The sequence below is a fragment of the Diabrotica virgifera genome, chromosome 3 (assembly GCF_917563875.1).
Source record: "Diabrotica virgifera virgifera chromosome 3, PGI_DIABVI_V3a".
In the NCBI taxonomy this organism is placed as follows: Eukaryota; Metazoa; Arthropoda; class Insecta; order Coleoptera; family Chrysomelidae; genus Diabrotica; species Diabrotica virgifera.
Window position 1 is genome coordinate 18,109,322 of NC_065445.1, and position 17,660 is coordinate 18,126,981.

General features: G+C 33.0%; 1 protein-coding gene across 12 annotated transcripts in view; it reads right to left on the reverse strand.

Moving 5' to 3' along the window:
- Positions 1-17,660, reverse strand: part of LOC114328660 (spectrin beta chain) — a 157,295-nt gene that overhangs the window by 19,196 nt on the left and 120,439 nt on the right. For 6 of the 12 annotated variants that reach the window (XM_028277626.2, XM_028277602.2, XM_028277610.2 and 3 more), the window contains 4 exons: positions 15,325-15,875; positions 13,813-14,029; positions 9,967-10,629; positions 6,193-6,370 (listed from right to left, as the gene is read on the reverse strand). In XM_028277626.2, coding sequence (XP_028133427.2) covers positions 6,193-6,370; positions 9,967-10,629; positions 13,813-14,029; positions 15,325-15,875 — 1,609 coding nt within the window. Of the gene's footprint in view, positions 1-2,249; positions 2,298-6,192; positions 6,371-9,966; positions 10,630-13,812; positions 14,030-15,324; positions 15,876-17,660 lie in introns of all 12 variants that reach the window. The other 6 variants (XM_028277665.2, XM_028277640.2, XM_028277647.2 and 3 more) reach the window with 3 other exon arrangements.

Here is a 17,660-nt window from a genome sequence, read left to right on the forward strand (position 1 = left end):
TTTAAATCAATTTCTTTACTTACCAGCGATAGATATTAACAAAACACCAAGAATATATCAAGCAAGTATGCGTAGTATCAAAATGCAGATATAGTACCATCAACTTATTATTTTTGATTAATAAAAGAGGAAATTGATGCCTCTTGCATCACGTGTTAACATCTTATAAATTCTAAAGAATATCTCTTGCTCAATTTTTGGTAACAGCGAAACAGTAAATTGCTCGTTATTTACGTTATGTATTAAATTAATCATGACATTGAGTTTGGGACATTCTTTGTATATAAGCATTGGACTAGTAAGCACCACGTTTTCTGAACAATTTGCTGTTGTAACAGTGGAAAAAATCACGGTTTCTGTAATTTTCCGAATATATCTTCTTAAATAGAATTTAACCAAAAAACACAAATCCACAGTATTAAATATTTTATGAATTAGGGGAATCACTAACACAGCCCAATCGATCGGCATCTATTTTGAGTTGATTGTAGTCAGTCGGGCGTTAATTTTTTGTATCATAATCTTGATTTTCAAATAAAAACAGTTAAGTGACTTGAAGAGATGGAAACTAGTACAATAACGGCAGCCATCATCTTTTAGTCATAATTTTTGTTTACTTAAGAAACGGAAATGGCGGAAAATAGTTCTTGTTTCAGAAAATAAAATTACTTTTTCTTTTTCAATACATTGTATTCGTTAAATCCTATCATGTGACACCTCGCATGCCCTTGTACGTTAAGCCGTTTGAGCTCTACATACCTAATGCCCCTTTTGGAATCCTTCTTCTAACCTCCAACCTTTAATTTTTTATACTTTTTGAGCTAGATTCTTTTCAAAGACCTCTCATACGACATGATCCGACATTTGCTTTTACCCCCACGACAAAACGATCCAAAAATGAGCAGATTGGACCTTAGCGTTTTTAATGCTTTTATTATAAGAAATAACATGAGACGCCTCCACCAAAAACGCCGTAACGGCATACCCTTTACTATTGTCTTTCCTTCAACTATAAAGGATCTCATCATCATCATCCAGCCTCAAGTCCACTTGTCCATCCAGTCTTTTTTAGCCTTGTTAAATTGCCAGTCCATCGTGTAGGTGGTCGACCGACGCCTTTCTTGTCTTCCCTTGGTCTCCATTTCAATAACCTCTATGTTCATCGCCCATCTGTCATTATAGCTATGTGTCCTACCCATCTCCAGTTTAGTCTGGGTATCCTTGGTCACCTTGGTTCTACTTCAGGATCTAGTTTTGAAAGAAAACCGCAATTCTTTCCAATTATTGAAATTTATTAAATTGAGTAGTGATTATTAGTCCAAACGCAATATATTTAATATATAAGTATTTGATTATTGTGTAAAAATAGTATTCACCATTAGTTTGTGCAGTTCTGTACAAAAGTGCGGTCTGTTTTAAATATTTTTAATAAATCGACTAAAGCAATAGAAACCATCACCTGTTATATATTAAACTATTAAAGAATTATAGGGGGTGTGTGATATTCATAGTGTCTATCAATTTGTTACCCAACACTAATTTCAAAATCTATGAAAAACGTTTTTGATCTACTTTTTTTTATTTATTTATTTTTTGTCACGCTTGGTAATATTGTAGGATTTTTTTGTCCCTCCGCATATTATACGAATTTCATAAGGATTTATCTGCTACTTTGAAAATTGCGTTTTAAAATCCCAGTCCAGAAGAGAACAAGTATAACCTAAATGTTTATTTGTACTGCCAGGTTCCTCTAGCGAGATAGGCACTGTCCTTTTATTTAGTGATTCTCTCTTAATCCCTTGTTTTTTTTATTCCTTCTTTATCTCTCGTTTTCAAGATGATCAAAAATAGCGAGTTGACACAGTGTCAAATAATGGTTCCACACGACAACCTTAGGTGGAACCTCTGGAAAGCAGTTTCATCCATTTATTCGTCATCAAATGGCAAATATATGGTGAAAACAACCACCATTTGCTGTGTCATCTTTAGTATTTTTGTGCTCTACTGCAAAAGATTAACATAAGCTGAAATTTTTTTGATATACCCTTCAAAGTATCCAGTGACCAGTGAAGTGTTAAAAGATCTATCAGTGTATCAGAGGTATATTTTGTATTTTTTTGTATGTCTAGTATAACTATTTCGTTTTTCCGCGTTTCATAGACAAAAATTAGCATTGTAGAAAACATTGACACACACTTGAATAATTGGGTGACATTCTATATACATATGTGACAAGAATACAGCATTACCTTCACCCGGCGAAGCAGCTTTGACAGAAGAACGTTTTCTTTCTCCGGCTGCGTTAATTTTTATCACAAAATGTTTATATTTAACGCATAAATTTTGTTTTTATTTAAATAATGTAAAAAATTTATTTCAAAATTATTTGAAATAGAACTTTAATATTATTGGATGAAAACGTATGATTCTTATGCTTATGAGATCATTCAAAAAATTGAAAGGAAAGTAATTATCGAGCTGTCACTTCGTGAGATTTTTTAATAATGTTATAGCGAACAAATTTTTTTATGGTTAGAAAATCTGAAATTGGTTGTGTCTTCACCAAGAAGTTGTAAAAAGTGTTAACTATTCTGAATGGAAATCGTCTCAATGGAAAAGTGGAAAGCATAAAAAAACGTTGACGGACAAAAATTTTTTGTGGATAATAATTAATACAAGGCTGTTCAATAAGTTTTGCGGTTCGATACGAGAGGGCGTTGCTACTAGCTTAATTTTTGTTGTTACATCGGTACACTTTTTATATGAAAGTATGTGAAGTTTCATTTCAATCTGTGAATTCATTATTTGTTTAAAAGCCATTAAGTATCGTATCACAATATTTTTTTACAATGGAGGGAATCAAGTATCGTATTGAATTTTATAAATTTGGAAAGTTTAAAAGCAAAAGAAATTTATGAACGAATGTTGAAACTTTATAAGGACTCTTGGCCTTCAAGTCTACTTCAAACAGTAGAAAGATAGGTTGCTGAATTTAAACGTGGTCGTACAAGCTTTGAAGACGATCCACGTCAGGGACGTTCAAGAACAGCAGCAACACCAGAAATCGTAGAAAAAATACAGGACATCGTATTGGAAAATCGTCGAGTGACTGAAAGAGACTGAAAAAGAATCAATGGGCAGTGTAAGTAATATAAGTAAAGCTGTGTTTACAATGGGTGCCGCATTCGCTAACAATGGAACGAAAACGCATTTGAATGCAACTTTCTCAGCAACATTTAGAGCATTTTCGAAAGGATAAAGTAAATTTTGTGCGTCGATTCATCACTATGGATGAGACTTGAATCTGTCACCATGATCCTGAATTAAAAACAGGAGGCTGATGAGAGTAGTATGAACCTGGTTCTTTGACTCCGAAACGAGTTCGTGTCCAGAAATCGGCTAAGAAGGTATTAGTAACAGTTTTTTGGGATGCGAAAGGAACTTTGTTTGTGGAATGCTTACAAACTGCTAAAACGGTAAATTCTAAATATTATTGTATTCTTTTAGACCAGCTGAAGAAAAAAAACGTGAAAAAAAATTCGGTTTGATGAATTAAAGGCCGAATTATTGGAGCATCCACCGTGTTCACCAGATTTGGCCCCAAGTGACATTCATCTGATTCAATACGTAAAAAAATTCATGGGTGGAAAGCGTTTTTCATCAAATGATGAAGTCATAATGGTACGAATATATGAATTATCACAATTTTCATCCAACAACATCTAATCAATATGTAAATTTTCATATTTTAACATACATTGTTCACATACAAATGAAAAGTACAGACATTTATAAGTAACTTTTTTAAAATCTTTTAGTAAAAAACTCAATGAAAACTAAAGCGCATATCTTTCTTTAGAAGTATCTTTAAAAAAAAATCATATATTATAACGCTAAAGGAGGCCTTTTAGACCCACAGCTTGACAATTGCTCTCCATTCTTCACGATCCTTGCTCTATAATTTTGAACTTCTTTATATTTAAGATCCTTTTCAGCTTGGTATAGAGTTAACAGAAATTCTAGAAGTAAAAGAGATACAGTAGGAAAAATGAAAGATTATCCATGAACGAACATACAGTGCGTCCATAAAGTAACGCATAAATTCATTATTTCGTAAACTGGCGATTTCAAGGAAAAATTCCGAAACAGGTCGATTTTAATTTTTAAATTACAATTTTTTGGCATATATATCATACTAGTGATGTCATCCATCTGGGCTTGATAACGTAATCGATGATTTTTTTAAATGAGAGTAGGGGTCATGTGATAGCTCATTTGAAAGGGTATTTAATTCTCTATTTATAATACAAACAGTAACATAATTATTTATACAGGGTGTCCAAAAAGAATTTTTTAATTAAATTAATTGAGACAAAAAGAAGAATGTATGTAACTTATTTAATTCAAAATTCGTTTTACTTTTGTCAGAAAACAGGAATACATGCTTATTTAACAAATCATAAATATTGCTTTTCGCTTAAATTCAATGTTAGAGCTGCCAACCACCTGCCTCTTGGAAGTTTAACATTACGCTTAAGCGAAAATCAATGTTTGTTTTTTAAATAAAACATTTTTATGTTTTCTGGCACCAATAAAATATATTTAGAATTAAACAAATTACATACATTCATCTTTTTGTAGCAATTAATTTAATTTAAAAAAAACATTTTTTAGACACACTGTATAAATAATTATATTAATGTTTATATTATTGAATAGAGAATTACATACCCTTTCAAATGAGCTATTACATGACCCTTATTCTCATTTTAAAAAATCATCGATTACGTCATCACGCCCAGATGGATGACGTCACTAGTATGATATGTATACCAAAAAATCGTAATTTAAAAATAAAAATCGACCTGTTTCGGGATTTTTTCCTTAAAGTCTCCGGTTTACGAAATAATGAATTTATGTGTTACTTTATGGACGCACTGTATAAAACACGTTGTATTTTTCTGTCGCCGTGTCACAAAAAAATTGGCCAACGCAAGTACATGTAACACTTATATAAGCTGTTATTATAGTACTGGCACAGTATAGGAGGAATCAGTAAGCTCACTCCCCGAAAAATACGTTGTTTTCGATGTTCCAATTTGGGAATGTGCGCGAAGTCGACCAAAATTCAGTTTCCCGTGCGCATCCGATGACAGTGAATACGTTTGCTATGATTGGTCGTGAATTTTGTGAGGTTGTGTTTGGGAATTGTTGTTTTGGTTAATTTACTAATTTATTTTCATATTAATAATAGGTAGTTATGTATATTAATTATATTATTATGTGCTGTGAACGTGATATTATTTTCTTAAATCAGTAAAATGGAAATAAAGCAAGCAGAAAACTATTTTTACAAAGAAGAATGTAAAATTAAAATCGAAAATACTAACAACCCCTGTGATGCTGTAATTATGTTCCTATTCTGTTAAAACCGAGATAAAGAGAGTCTTTAAAACTGATAAAAATATTTATTTCTATGATGGAAATTCTTTGGACCAAATAAATAGAGAAGTTATTATTGAAGACATCAAATAAAAGGAGTAATGGTAAGTTATTCTGATTATGGTTTCCATAGGTATCTGTAGTAAAATTAAATTAATTAAACATTAACACATTAATTAACTCATGCAAAGGCCAATTGTAGTGTTTGTGGAGTTTATACATATAATATATGTACTTCACTCCTTGTATGTACAACAATTGCAAACTTTTTTCTGTCTTCAGCTGTTCTTATTAGTTGTTCAAAATTTAGCCCTGTCCATTGTCGGATGTTTCTTAGCCACGATAGTCTTGTCCTTCCTAGTCCTCTGTTTTCAACGATCTTTCCTTTTACTAATAATTTTTTACCCCTTTAAAGGTTTTCGTTATTCTCTCTAACACCTTCAGCTCCGTGCAAATATCAGATATTTGTCCCATATGCCCATTTATACAGTCATTGGAAAAATGTAGAAATGTAAACACGGTAGGCGTGTCGGTGGCACCTGATTGATAACAGTGTCAACACGGGAGCCGTGTCGGTGGACTTGAAAGTGTTAATTTTTGTTAAAGATATTTTTTAGCAATCACAATTCTATTTTCAAATAACTTTACTATAATGATTTGTTAAACATAGTTCTGTACTTTTCATCGAAATATAAAACAAATGCTTTACTCTCAGATTTAGATATAAATTTTAAAAAAAATTCATCTTACCTGGTCTCTCTTCAGCAGCAGGGGATCCAGCATCTGGTCTGTCAGTTACCATTGTTTCGATTTCTTTAGGTTGCGAGGCAGCGATTGCTGCCAACCGTTCAGCTTCTTCCTTTTCTTGTCTAGCGCGTTCTTCGGCCTGGGCAGCTTCTTGTTTCCTCTTTATTTCTCTCAATTCGAACTGTAAAATAGACATGAGTTAAATATATTATTACACACCACAAAGAAATGGTTATCGCTATATAAATAAGCATTTGGACCTCGAAAGTCCTTGGTTTTTACATAACGTGACCGGAAGTAGATATTTGAACTCTTCTTGCGTCGATTGATATACCATTTTATTAATTTTGAGTCATTTTCGCCAAACTTCTGATCATAACAACTTTTTAACCGGAAATGAGGTCAAAACCCAACAAAACACGCTTGAAAATTAAGAAATATTGGCAACCAAAGTTTGCCACAATCTGCTCCACAAGTTTCGAGTCTGAATCCGACTCCAGTTTTTCTGCCCAATATCGGACTACCTTTACACCCTTTGTATTTGCGAGCCATAAATCATCGAGGGTACACTGTAATGGACAAAGTCTGCTTACACTCAGGTGCTCCACATTCTGTATTTCCCTACATTCACAAAGTGCGTCGTTATCTGACTTTATACCTCATTTAATGAGATTCTGGTTTACAGGGGCAACGCCGGCGCCGGTACGTATGCGGTTGAGTGTTCGCCAGTGGCGGCTCGTGGCTTTAGGGACAGGGTCGGCAAGGTTTTGTCTTCTCAGATAGATATGCCATCTAATTAAAAGGCTTCAATTCCATAGGAGATTTTAGGTTTTTGTTTTTTTTATTTTTTTGATCTTTTTTTTTGTTTTTTCCTATAAATTTAGAACCTTAACCTGTTTATAAATTAACTCTAGTCTATTTTGTTTCGAAGTAGCAAAATGGGTTATAACGTCATTGTAAAAGTTATTATTGCTCTTTGGAAAGATTTTAAAAGTTTTTTTCTATTGACATGTAAGACAAGCTTGACATTCTCTCTGTTTCATGGTGTTTCGACAATACGTTTTGATTCTTTTGAGACAAGAGAAATCCCGTTTATTTGAGGCAGAATTTGCCCACATTTGAGAACAAGAATTTATTAATTTCGGGAACAGTTTGTTGTACCTAATGAATTGCAGTATATAAAATTATACATATTTTGTAACTTATCCCACCTTCCGAAAATATTTGAATCAACATATAAAATTTCATTTCCTTATTTTATTTTATTAAAGAATGATGGATAATTTTTAATGAACTTGTCTAATAGATATTTTGAAAATTTTTCGACAGTGAGTAAATAAAGCTGGGGCGTAATAATAAAAGTTTTCCCTTGAGACCATACAATTCACCGGACATCAAGGCAGCGCCGTCATAAGTTTGCCCTTACCAATTTATTTTTGATATCAAAAAATTCTAATCTGTCCTTTAAAACACCAAAAATATATTCTGTCTTATAGTTTCTACTCACGTCTGAAAACCTAAAAACCTCTCATAAATATTAGACGTAACGCGTATCGAAGAACAATTGATAATTGTGAATGACATGTTACCTCTATCAGTAGTTTCATCTACTTCTACCGAAAAGGATCAAAATGTAACTACTAATTGATTCTTTCGTATTTGTTAAACAATTTTATTTGTTCTCTATAATTAACTTGATTTAACGAATGCTCCGATTCATCCTGTCCCCTAAATGGTAATTCCTGGCAACTTAAAAAAACTAGAATATAAATAATTAAAAGACGTAAAACTACTTATTTCATAGTTTTATCCCGGGCGCACTAGCAAGGTACGTGCTTTGCTGCCGTTTTAAGATCACCGATCGGCAGATTGGTATCTGCCTGACTTGCCATTCAAATGAATACGGGGAATGTATAATTGGTTGCCTATCGGCTAATATTCCATAGCTTCTTATTACAAGCAAATCGTCAATCTGGGGACGGCTTGCCGAAGCGGGCCTATCGCAATAGGGTGCATGGCTATAGGATCATTAATTTGAAAAGTCTCTTACGAACAGCGCACAGGGATCACTTAGCATATCAGATCGATCGAATTCTTTTAAAAACAATGAATAAAATTTAGTCTCTATTATCTCGTAGATATTTTTTTATTTCACAGAAACGAATATCATCAACTCTGATTAAATTAAATATTTAAAAAATCTATAATGTGTCCATAAATGTGTGGGTCGACACTGCCGACCCTGACCAGCCGCCACTGCTTCTCCATATGTTGCAAGTAGCATATACAGTCTTCTGGTAATACCAATCCTGCTGCCTGGTACAGAAGGGTATAGGAGTAGATTTCATACGGCCGGTAGTTATTCTACATGTTTCATTTAATGCAGTGGTGACTTGCTGCTTGTGTCTAGATCTACCCCAAAGGGACAAGCATATCCCCTGCTGAGAAACATAAGGCCTCAGCTGTAAGTTTCCTGATAAGGATTTAGTACATTCTGCTGAAAGGTTTGCTACACATTTTTCTTCTTTAAATAGGGCGAAAGCTGCTTCAACGACTTTTCTCTTTTTCACGTACCTATGTTTCTTTCATGATTATTGATGCATCTTTCCATCGTACCTTGTGCTCGTTGTCCTAGGCATGTTTGCATATCTGGGATTTGTTCAAGTCTCTGTTCTTGATGTATGTTTTATGCTCGTTTATCCTGACATTTAGTGGCCTTGCGGTTTCTCCCACGTAGAAATTGTTGCATTAGGATATTTTATAGATGCAGTTTTTCTATCTTTCTTGTGTGTTGTTGGATTTCGATTTAGACAGAATAAACAAAATATTATAATCCCAACATAACATAATTATGATGTTGATGGCGTTTCAAATGAGTGCATGCTATACTCAAATTAGTTTTAGTAACTGAAGATTAATATTCCAAATCTGGTACCTTATTTTGGTAATATGCGCAAAAAATAAGATCATTATTAAGTAAAAATACAGAGATTCATACATTCAGGTCAACAGAAAACAATATAAACTAAAAGGGGTAGTTCCCTGGGTTGGCTGTATACCATATAGTTAAAAAACTCTAACATGAAGTAAAACCACTTCTATGTAATAGGTATATTTAATAAAATGTTAAAAAATCCAATGGATTGAATAAAATACGTTCATTCAGAACGTTTTCGGACCTATCATTCCATTATCAGTGAATTCATATATTCTAACTAGCCCCAGAACCCAACAATGGTTGTACTTATAATTCAATCTACATTATAGTATTGTAAAATTGGAAAGGCTAAACGCCGATGTTAAAAGAATACCTCCGGGAACATGGTGAAACTCTAAACGAGAACCTTAGGAGAAACTCTTTTAACATCGACGTTTAGCCTTTCCAATTTTACAATACTATAATGTAGATTGAATTATAAGTCCAACCATTGTTTGGTTCTGGGGCTAGTTAGCAAGTATATATGAATTCACTGATGATGGACTGATAGGTCCGAAAACGTTCTGAATGAACGTATTTTATTCAATCCATTGGGTTTTTTAACATTTTATTAAATATTACATAGAAGTGGTTTTACTTCATGGTAGAGTTTTTAAAACAATATAAATGACATAATTACACAAAAACTCGTAAAAATGATTCAGGAATATAGATTTTTGGCATGAAATATTCACAAATATTTCCATATTACCACAATAAGGACCAAAAAACACAGTGTTAATTACCAATACATGCAAATATATCTGTTAGTCACTGTCCTCGAATAGCATGCAACTTACCGTATCACCTTTGGCTGCCATCAACGGAAAAGATTTTCTATAAGACTTATCTCTACCCATTCCTATTTTCTCCGCTCTTCTTTTTACTTTACTCGATAAATTCATCGCATATATGTCCATATTTACGCTATCTCTATTACTTTTGTTCAAAGGAATGTTATTTTGAACATAGTAAGCGTATCTTTCTGCCATTATCAAGTCGTGGCAGATATACTTCATGCTCTTGTAATCGGCTGTATTGTACGGAGTGTAGTTGTATGTATTATAGTCACTTTCGTACATAGATATACTTTTCATAAATACTGGTTTAATAGCTACACTTGATTCTAAACTACTTTCCGTCCTAACTGGACGTTTTTCCACAACCGAACGATTAGCCTTATGCAAGAAACTGTGTTGTTTCGATTTCTTCTGACATTCCGGATAATACTTATTAACTCCATGGAACGTGAAGTTTCTTCTGCACGGCATAAAAGGTTTATAAAACCTATCCACATCTCTAACGATGCTATTGACGGTTTCGCGGGTGTAGGCAACGCTCATGTTGCGTACAGGAATGGGCGAGGGATTAGTACATTGAGGAGGAACATAACAAAAATTGCAAACTAAATCTACATGCAACGGTGCTGTATTATGTTTTAACGAACCTCCACCAGTTTCTAACTACAAAAGAAAGCAAGACATTGAGTGCATAAAGAAGTGGAAAATGAAAAACGGTGTTTAGCCATGAAGATGTTCAACTGTAAATATATTAGATATGACCAATCAGTCTCACTATATTTAACTGTATATTACTATTTATTACTATACATTATAAATTTTGTATACATTTTCTGTTGACAATAAAATATAGTAATAGAAAATATAAAAATAAACAAAAACAGCAATAAAGCAAATCAGTAATGTTTATTCACATTAATGGGAAAGATACTTTGTTTCTTTCTTAATCTTCTTTCTCCATTCAAGTCTTCTTCAGCTCTTCTTTTTGTTCATTACTTATTGTTTCCATCGCGTATGTGATAATCGGCTGTAACAGTATTTTGCATATCTTTATTTTGTGTTTATGCTTAGTTTTCTGTTTTTAAATGTCTTTCTTTTTCTTCCGAAGGCTTGGTTTCCCTTTATAATACTTTATTTTCCAGTTGTTTCCATCGTAACTACTAGTTTACTACTACTTCCAGGTAGTCGAATGTAGTCATTTTTCCAAATTTGAAGTTGTCTGTCTTCAAGTATATTTTTGTGTTCTTGTTTTTTGCTTACTTTCATATCTTATCTTATTTTTGATTATTTCTAATCCATGTTTCTTGGCTTCAGCCTCCAGTTCAATTAATTGCCTCGGTATTGTACCCTCGGAAATAGCTGGGAAAATTTACACTCAAAATAACAAAATTCAGTTTGGCAACACTGTGTGAATGTTGATAGTAACATATCCCTTTTAAAATAAACAGAACTGTAATTTAGTCCAGACAAATTAACATATTTTTTTGCCAACAAAGATGAGATTTTTCAACCAAATAATGTTTCAAATATGAATGGCAAAATAATTTTTAATTGGGTTCTGTTAATGAGCTTGCTTTTTTTGTCATTAAAGTAGAAAAAACTTTAAATTTCACTCATTAAATCATTATCCTCTTAATTATTTTAACTGTACTAATATCCGTCGACTAATTCTGAATGATTAATGGGTTGTTAACACATTTTATCTGTAGTGGCTTCTGGAATGTTTTAAAAATATCGAATTTCATTGATAAAATGCTCATATCCCACCGATCTTCGCTTCGATCATACCACTTTCATATGCAGGTATATGTATGCTATTCTTGTTCATATTTGCCTCCCTTGGTATTAACTCAAGTACGAGGTTAAACAGTGCTGTCCTGCTTCACTCCTTGGTTTGTATTAAACGTATTTGTTATTTCTCCTTAAAAATTTATCCTTGCATTTATTTCTTCTAGTGTCATTTCTTTCAGTTTACTTAGTTTCTTTGGTATCAGCATTCCTTTAATGCTATCATCATTTTGTCTCTCGTTTTCTAATGTCCTCTATTTATCGTGTCGAAGGCCATCGTAGTCTTAACCCCTTGGAGGGAGTCTTCTTCTTCTTTCTTTTCAACAACAATAACAGTTACACTCTATTTTGGCGTTTCGACTTCCACTTCGCCCATCTTTCTCATAATACCAAATATCAAAAGTATTGTGAAAACGATATTCGAAGTGGAAGTCTAAACGTCACAATAAACGTATTTGAACTGAAATTGTGGTTAAAATATGGCTAAATAATGATATATTGCTTTAATAAAAAATAGTCTACATATTATACCAAATATTTATGTTGTGTAAAGTTCTCATATATTATCAGTTGAACTATTAAGAACATTCCACAACCAACACAAAATTAAACACAAACATTGGAACATTGTGAGGAATACATTTCTTCTGCTCATAAGTTATTTTTATATAGAATCTAGTTTAGAATTTATTCGTTTTAAAAAACTTAACATCGAAGTAAAAAAACTTTTGTTGTAATTGGTGTAAGTGTTAAATTAATAAATAAAATTAAAAATCTAAATGGATTTGTTCCGTTGGTGGATAACGGAATCAATTAACTTAAATTAAAATAAGTGTAAAAACAACGAACAGTAATATTTATTTATTTTTGGTTAAAAAGGTGTGCTTATATCTCGTAAGAGGGTTGTTATTATTTTTATTTGGCCCAGAGAGGGTTGTGTATCGACTCGTTGTTGTGGACCGACTGACTGAAAACACATGTCTGTGGTTTTTAAAGACTAATTTATTGGCATAAAGAGGCTGGCCCAGCGTCTTCGAATGCATTTCAAAAGTGATTTATTAAGGTCTGATAAGGTAACTATTTAATGGGTAATTTGTTTCCCAGAAAAAAACATTAATTTTATACAATCTGGTTTTGTATTTTAGGAGCGAAACACATGTGAATTTTAAATGACCCATATTATTTTCGTTTAGAAAAGAAAGTGAATATTTAAAATTAGCAAATAAAAAAATAATAAATGAAGCGTGTCGCCATATATTGATTACAATAGCTGTTCATAATGGACGTTTTCGGACTTACCAGTCCATCTTCAGTGAACTTTGGAGTACCTGCGCTAATTACCGCAAAACCAAACAGTGGTTGAGTTTAAATTGTTGTTTACATGCTTAAAATTATTATATTAGAAGACTATACGTCGATGAAAATAAATAACTATCCGGGAACTGCATTCGTCCCTACTCAAAATAGCAATAGGCCATGATCAATAACTTTTGTTCCTGAATTCAATCAGCTTTATGTGGGGGAACTGTGGCTTCAATAAGATGGAGCAACATGTCCTGCAACACATGTTGCAATCGATTTATTAAAGAAAACGTTTGTTGAGCACATAGCGTTTTGGATTTGTGAATTGGCTACCAAGGTGGTGCGATTTAACACCACTTGACAATTTTTTGTAGGGCTACGTGAAATCGCTAGTCTGCGCTGATAGGCCAAATGCGATTAATGACTTTAAATGCTGCAAAAAGTGATCCAACACCTCCATATTGTGACTATATCTGAGCCACTCGCGGCAGCCAAATACAAGAAATCTACTAAGAGGATTTTAGTAGATATCTAATAATTCAGAGAAAAAATGTTATAAAGAAAACCAGGAGACAAAACATCAGCTTACAAAACAGTAGAACACGGTAATGAAAGGAGTAACATAAAATATAACGTAAGGATTGATGAAAATAGAAGTGTATTGAAATATACTATAAATAATGTTAAATTTAGATAAACTAGCTGAGCAAAAGAAATATAGCCCCATCCATTCCACCAAAACACATAATAACTTACCGTCGTCAGTCTCTCCAAAGCACTGAATCTCTCTTCTTGCGCCGCTGCCGATTTTTCGAACGCTTCGTGTTTCTTTATCAAGTTTTCAACGTCGTCAATGGTGTGTCCTAGTTCTTGGCTCATCAAGTAAGGTTCTTGTGCGATCAACCATGCTTCGGCGACGGCCGCATCTCTGGCGAATTGGTATACCTCGAGGATGAGTTGCAAGTTCTCCCATCTAGAAAAAGTATAGAATAAATAAATAAGAAATTCTGTACAGATTAGTTTTTAACAAATGTAAATATATTCTCGATATTCCCTATAAGTTTGGTCTTTTAGTTTCAGAATACTGAAAACGCTTTCAAAACAATTCATAGTGTTACGATAGCTGCCTGTCTATGACCTACTAGAGAATTCGATGGGACCACAAGTAAACAACGCTAGTTTTTCACGTAAAATGCTGACCAAAACAAAAATTTCAAAAACCTACCATTTAGGACCGAATCTTGTCCCTAAAGCAGATAGTGATATGTGAAGTCATCTGGCACTAGCCCCTCCCCAAATAAATTTGACAGCTGGCATTTCGTAACACGTTTTGACAGCGTTTAGTTGTGATATTTTACTGCTACACTTTTTTGTACGATTTGGGATTTCTTTATTTTTATAATTGAATTGATTTTTTGTGAAATTGGTAGTTATGACCATGCCAGGAAAGGTAGATACTCAATATTGAATAATTTTTTTAAAGCTTACCCTTCTATTAGACCTTCAATCAAAATTAATCAAATTTTTTGTACACATCAATACTGAATAAGGGTTTTTTCATTATCAAGATTAGACTATCTATTTTGATAAAGTTTCAAAGTTTGCAGAAAATTAAATAAAAACGAAAATACTGTGAGTAGTACAAGCTTACTTATGAATTTGTTATTAGACACCACGCATCCAAATACAGAAATATTTGAAAAAAATGGCACTTAATGTTTTTTGACCTACACTTGGAATCTAAAATACCTTGACCTTCTATTAGCAGTTTCATTTATACCGGAAGTGACCAATATCTTGATTAATTTTAACTTACAGAAGTTCCAGCCGTACACTTACCTCAGATGTCTCCATCACTCTAATACCAAGATCACAATATAAGAAAAGATAGAGATCTTGATTGGACTAAAGCGCTGGTTTCCTCGAAAGCGGTGTCGACAAACTGCGACCATAACACTGCGATGAATGACGTCATAAAAAACTGTACCATGCAAAATAATAGCGGTGGTTTCCAAGGATGCGTTGGAAGCCACCGCTTGCTGAGTTTGCACATTCCATTGCCGCAGTGAAGAACCTTGAATTTTTCACCGCAATCTGACGTAATTCATCGGAGTGCTACGGACGCAGTTTGTCGGTGCCGCTTTCGAGGAAATCAGCGCTTAAGAGCTAGGGTAGAAAAATCTATGTTGGAGTGAATAGACAATGTTCTTGCTATACTAAACAAACTCTATACTTTAAATTTGAAAATATAATAAAAACAAATCCTACCTTTCTTCCCACCTCTGTAGTACAGCATTCCTTTGATTCGTCAACGCGACCAATTTATCCTTAATATCAGCACTAGCATAGTGATTACGGCTCAACAATTCCTTTCCTAAAGAAATACAAGCCGTAAAGTTGTCTTCTCTGGCTTCGATCTCAGCCTTGAGTGTCTGATGGTTGTTCATCAACAATTCAACACCACTAACATCTCTTGGTTTCTCGCTGGTGTTCATCTGCCGCGTCCATTCGTCCATCCACTGCATCAACGTTCGTACCAAGTTAAAGAATTTGAATAGATCACCAGTATCGCTCAATTTTCCGTGTCTCTGATCGCAAGCGATCTGCAAGGCTGCCCAGGCTGCTACCACTTCCTGCTCCCTGTTGGTGATTTCTTTAGCTCTATCACCGGCATAGCTAGCTTGAAGTTTAGCTGATTCTTCTTGGATTTGTTGGACGTTCGATTGGAGTGTTTGTAGGTCTTGGAGGAAGTTCTGGTGTTTGCGTTGAAGGGCATTGACAGCTCCTGCGTCCCTTCCCAATTCATCAGACATGGATACCTACAAATACAAGCAAGTGAGTGGAAAAGAACATAATGTTTTAATACACGAAAGAAAGAAAATTTTCAATATAGTCAAGTCAATATTTTCCTTATAGACCAGGACTAATCTGTAAAAAAAAACGTGTATTTTTGGATGTGAGAGGTGGCGTTCGGATTTTTGCAGATAAAGTTAGGTGACATATTCAGTAATAATAATTGACTTATGCTCCTTCTCAAATATGCCCGGAACATTAATAAAAAAATTAAAATATTTAAAAATTTCGAAAAACATCGATTTTTTTCTGCTTTCTTTGCTTATAACTTTAAAACAATTCGTTTTGGAACAAAGTCTTAGAGAAATAAAATAAAGATAATTGAATTTTGTATGATATACGACTGGTCAAAAATGTCTTAAGGTATTACCTTTTGTGCAATATAGCAATAAATACAAAATAAGGGGGCAAAATAAGCCCGTTGTTATTCAATGTTTCTTAACCGCTTTGGTGGCACTTAGAACCTTAGTAATTCGCTTAGAAAATTCTTATAACTTACTTAAACGGTCTAACAAATTTCATTAAAATCGACCTAATAGATTTTGCATAATAAATTTGCAATGTAAATTTTTTTAAAAAAGTTAAAATTTTTTAAAATCTTTCTGAACAAAAAGTAGACCATTTAGAAGTTGGCTAATTTTTTTACATATAAAGAGGTGCTCTACCTATCTAATACACTTTACAGAATTAAAATCGGATTATTTAAGGGGCCTCAGCAATGTTTTAAAATTATAAACAATTTTTTGGCTTATAAACAAATAGCTTTGTTTAATAATAAAAAAATTAATTTTTAGCAATGCAAATAATTAAAACCGGTATAATTTGACTTAAACTTTCAAATGCTGTCAGCAGAATTGCTATTTTATTTTTTAATCAAAAGTTATTCGCGTTCAAAAATTGCAATTTTTCGAATTTTTGAAAGTTCCACTGCGTTTATCTCAAAAACTATGCATCCTACGAAAAAACTTGTAAGAACATTTTTTGCTTAAAATTACCCAAGAAATACAAAAAAAATGTTTTATTTTGCGAAAAATCGATGTTATGTAATTCCTCAAGTTCTTTGTTTATAACAATCTTATCGACATCCGGATCAACTTGGGTAAGTCCATCTAAATAAAGGAGCACCCCCTCCTGGACACAGCACTAATTTGTTTATAAGCCAAAAAACTGTTTATAACTTTAAAACATTGCTGAGGCTGCTTAAATAATCCGATTTCAATTCTGTAAAGTGCATTAGATAGGTGGAGTGCTTCTTTATATGTGAAAAAATTGACAAATCTTTGTATGTTCTAGTTTTTGTTGTGCAAGATTTTAAAAAATTTTAATTAAAAAAAAAAGTTTAGATTGCGAAAATATTATGCAAAATCTAGTAAGTCAATTTTAATGAAATTTGGTGGACGGTTTTAGCACATTACAAAAATTTTCTAAGCGAATTAGGAAGATTCCAAGTGTAACCTAAGTGATGGAAAAACATTGAATAAGGACAAACTTGTTTTGCCCCCTTATTTTATAATTATTGCTATTTTGCAGCAAGGGTGTTGAATTAAGACATTTTTAACCAATCGTATCTGATAGAAAATTTAATTATCTTTGTTTTATTCCTATACGACTTTGTTCCAAAATGAATCGTTTTAAAGTTATAAGCAAAGAAAGTAGAAAAAAAACGAATTTTTTTGAAATTTTTAAATATTTTATTTTTTTTATTAATGTTCCATGCATATTTAAGAAGGAGCTAAGTCAATTATTATTAA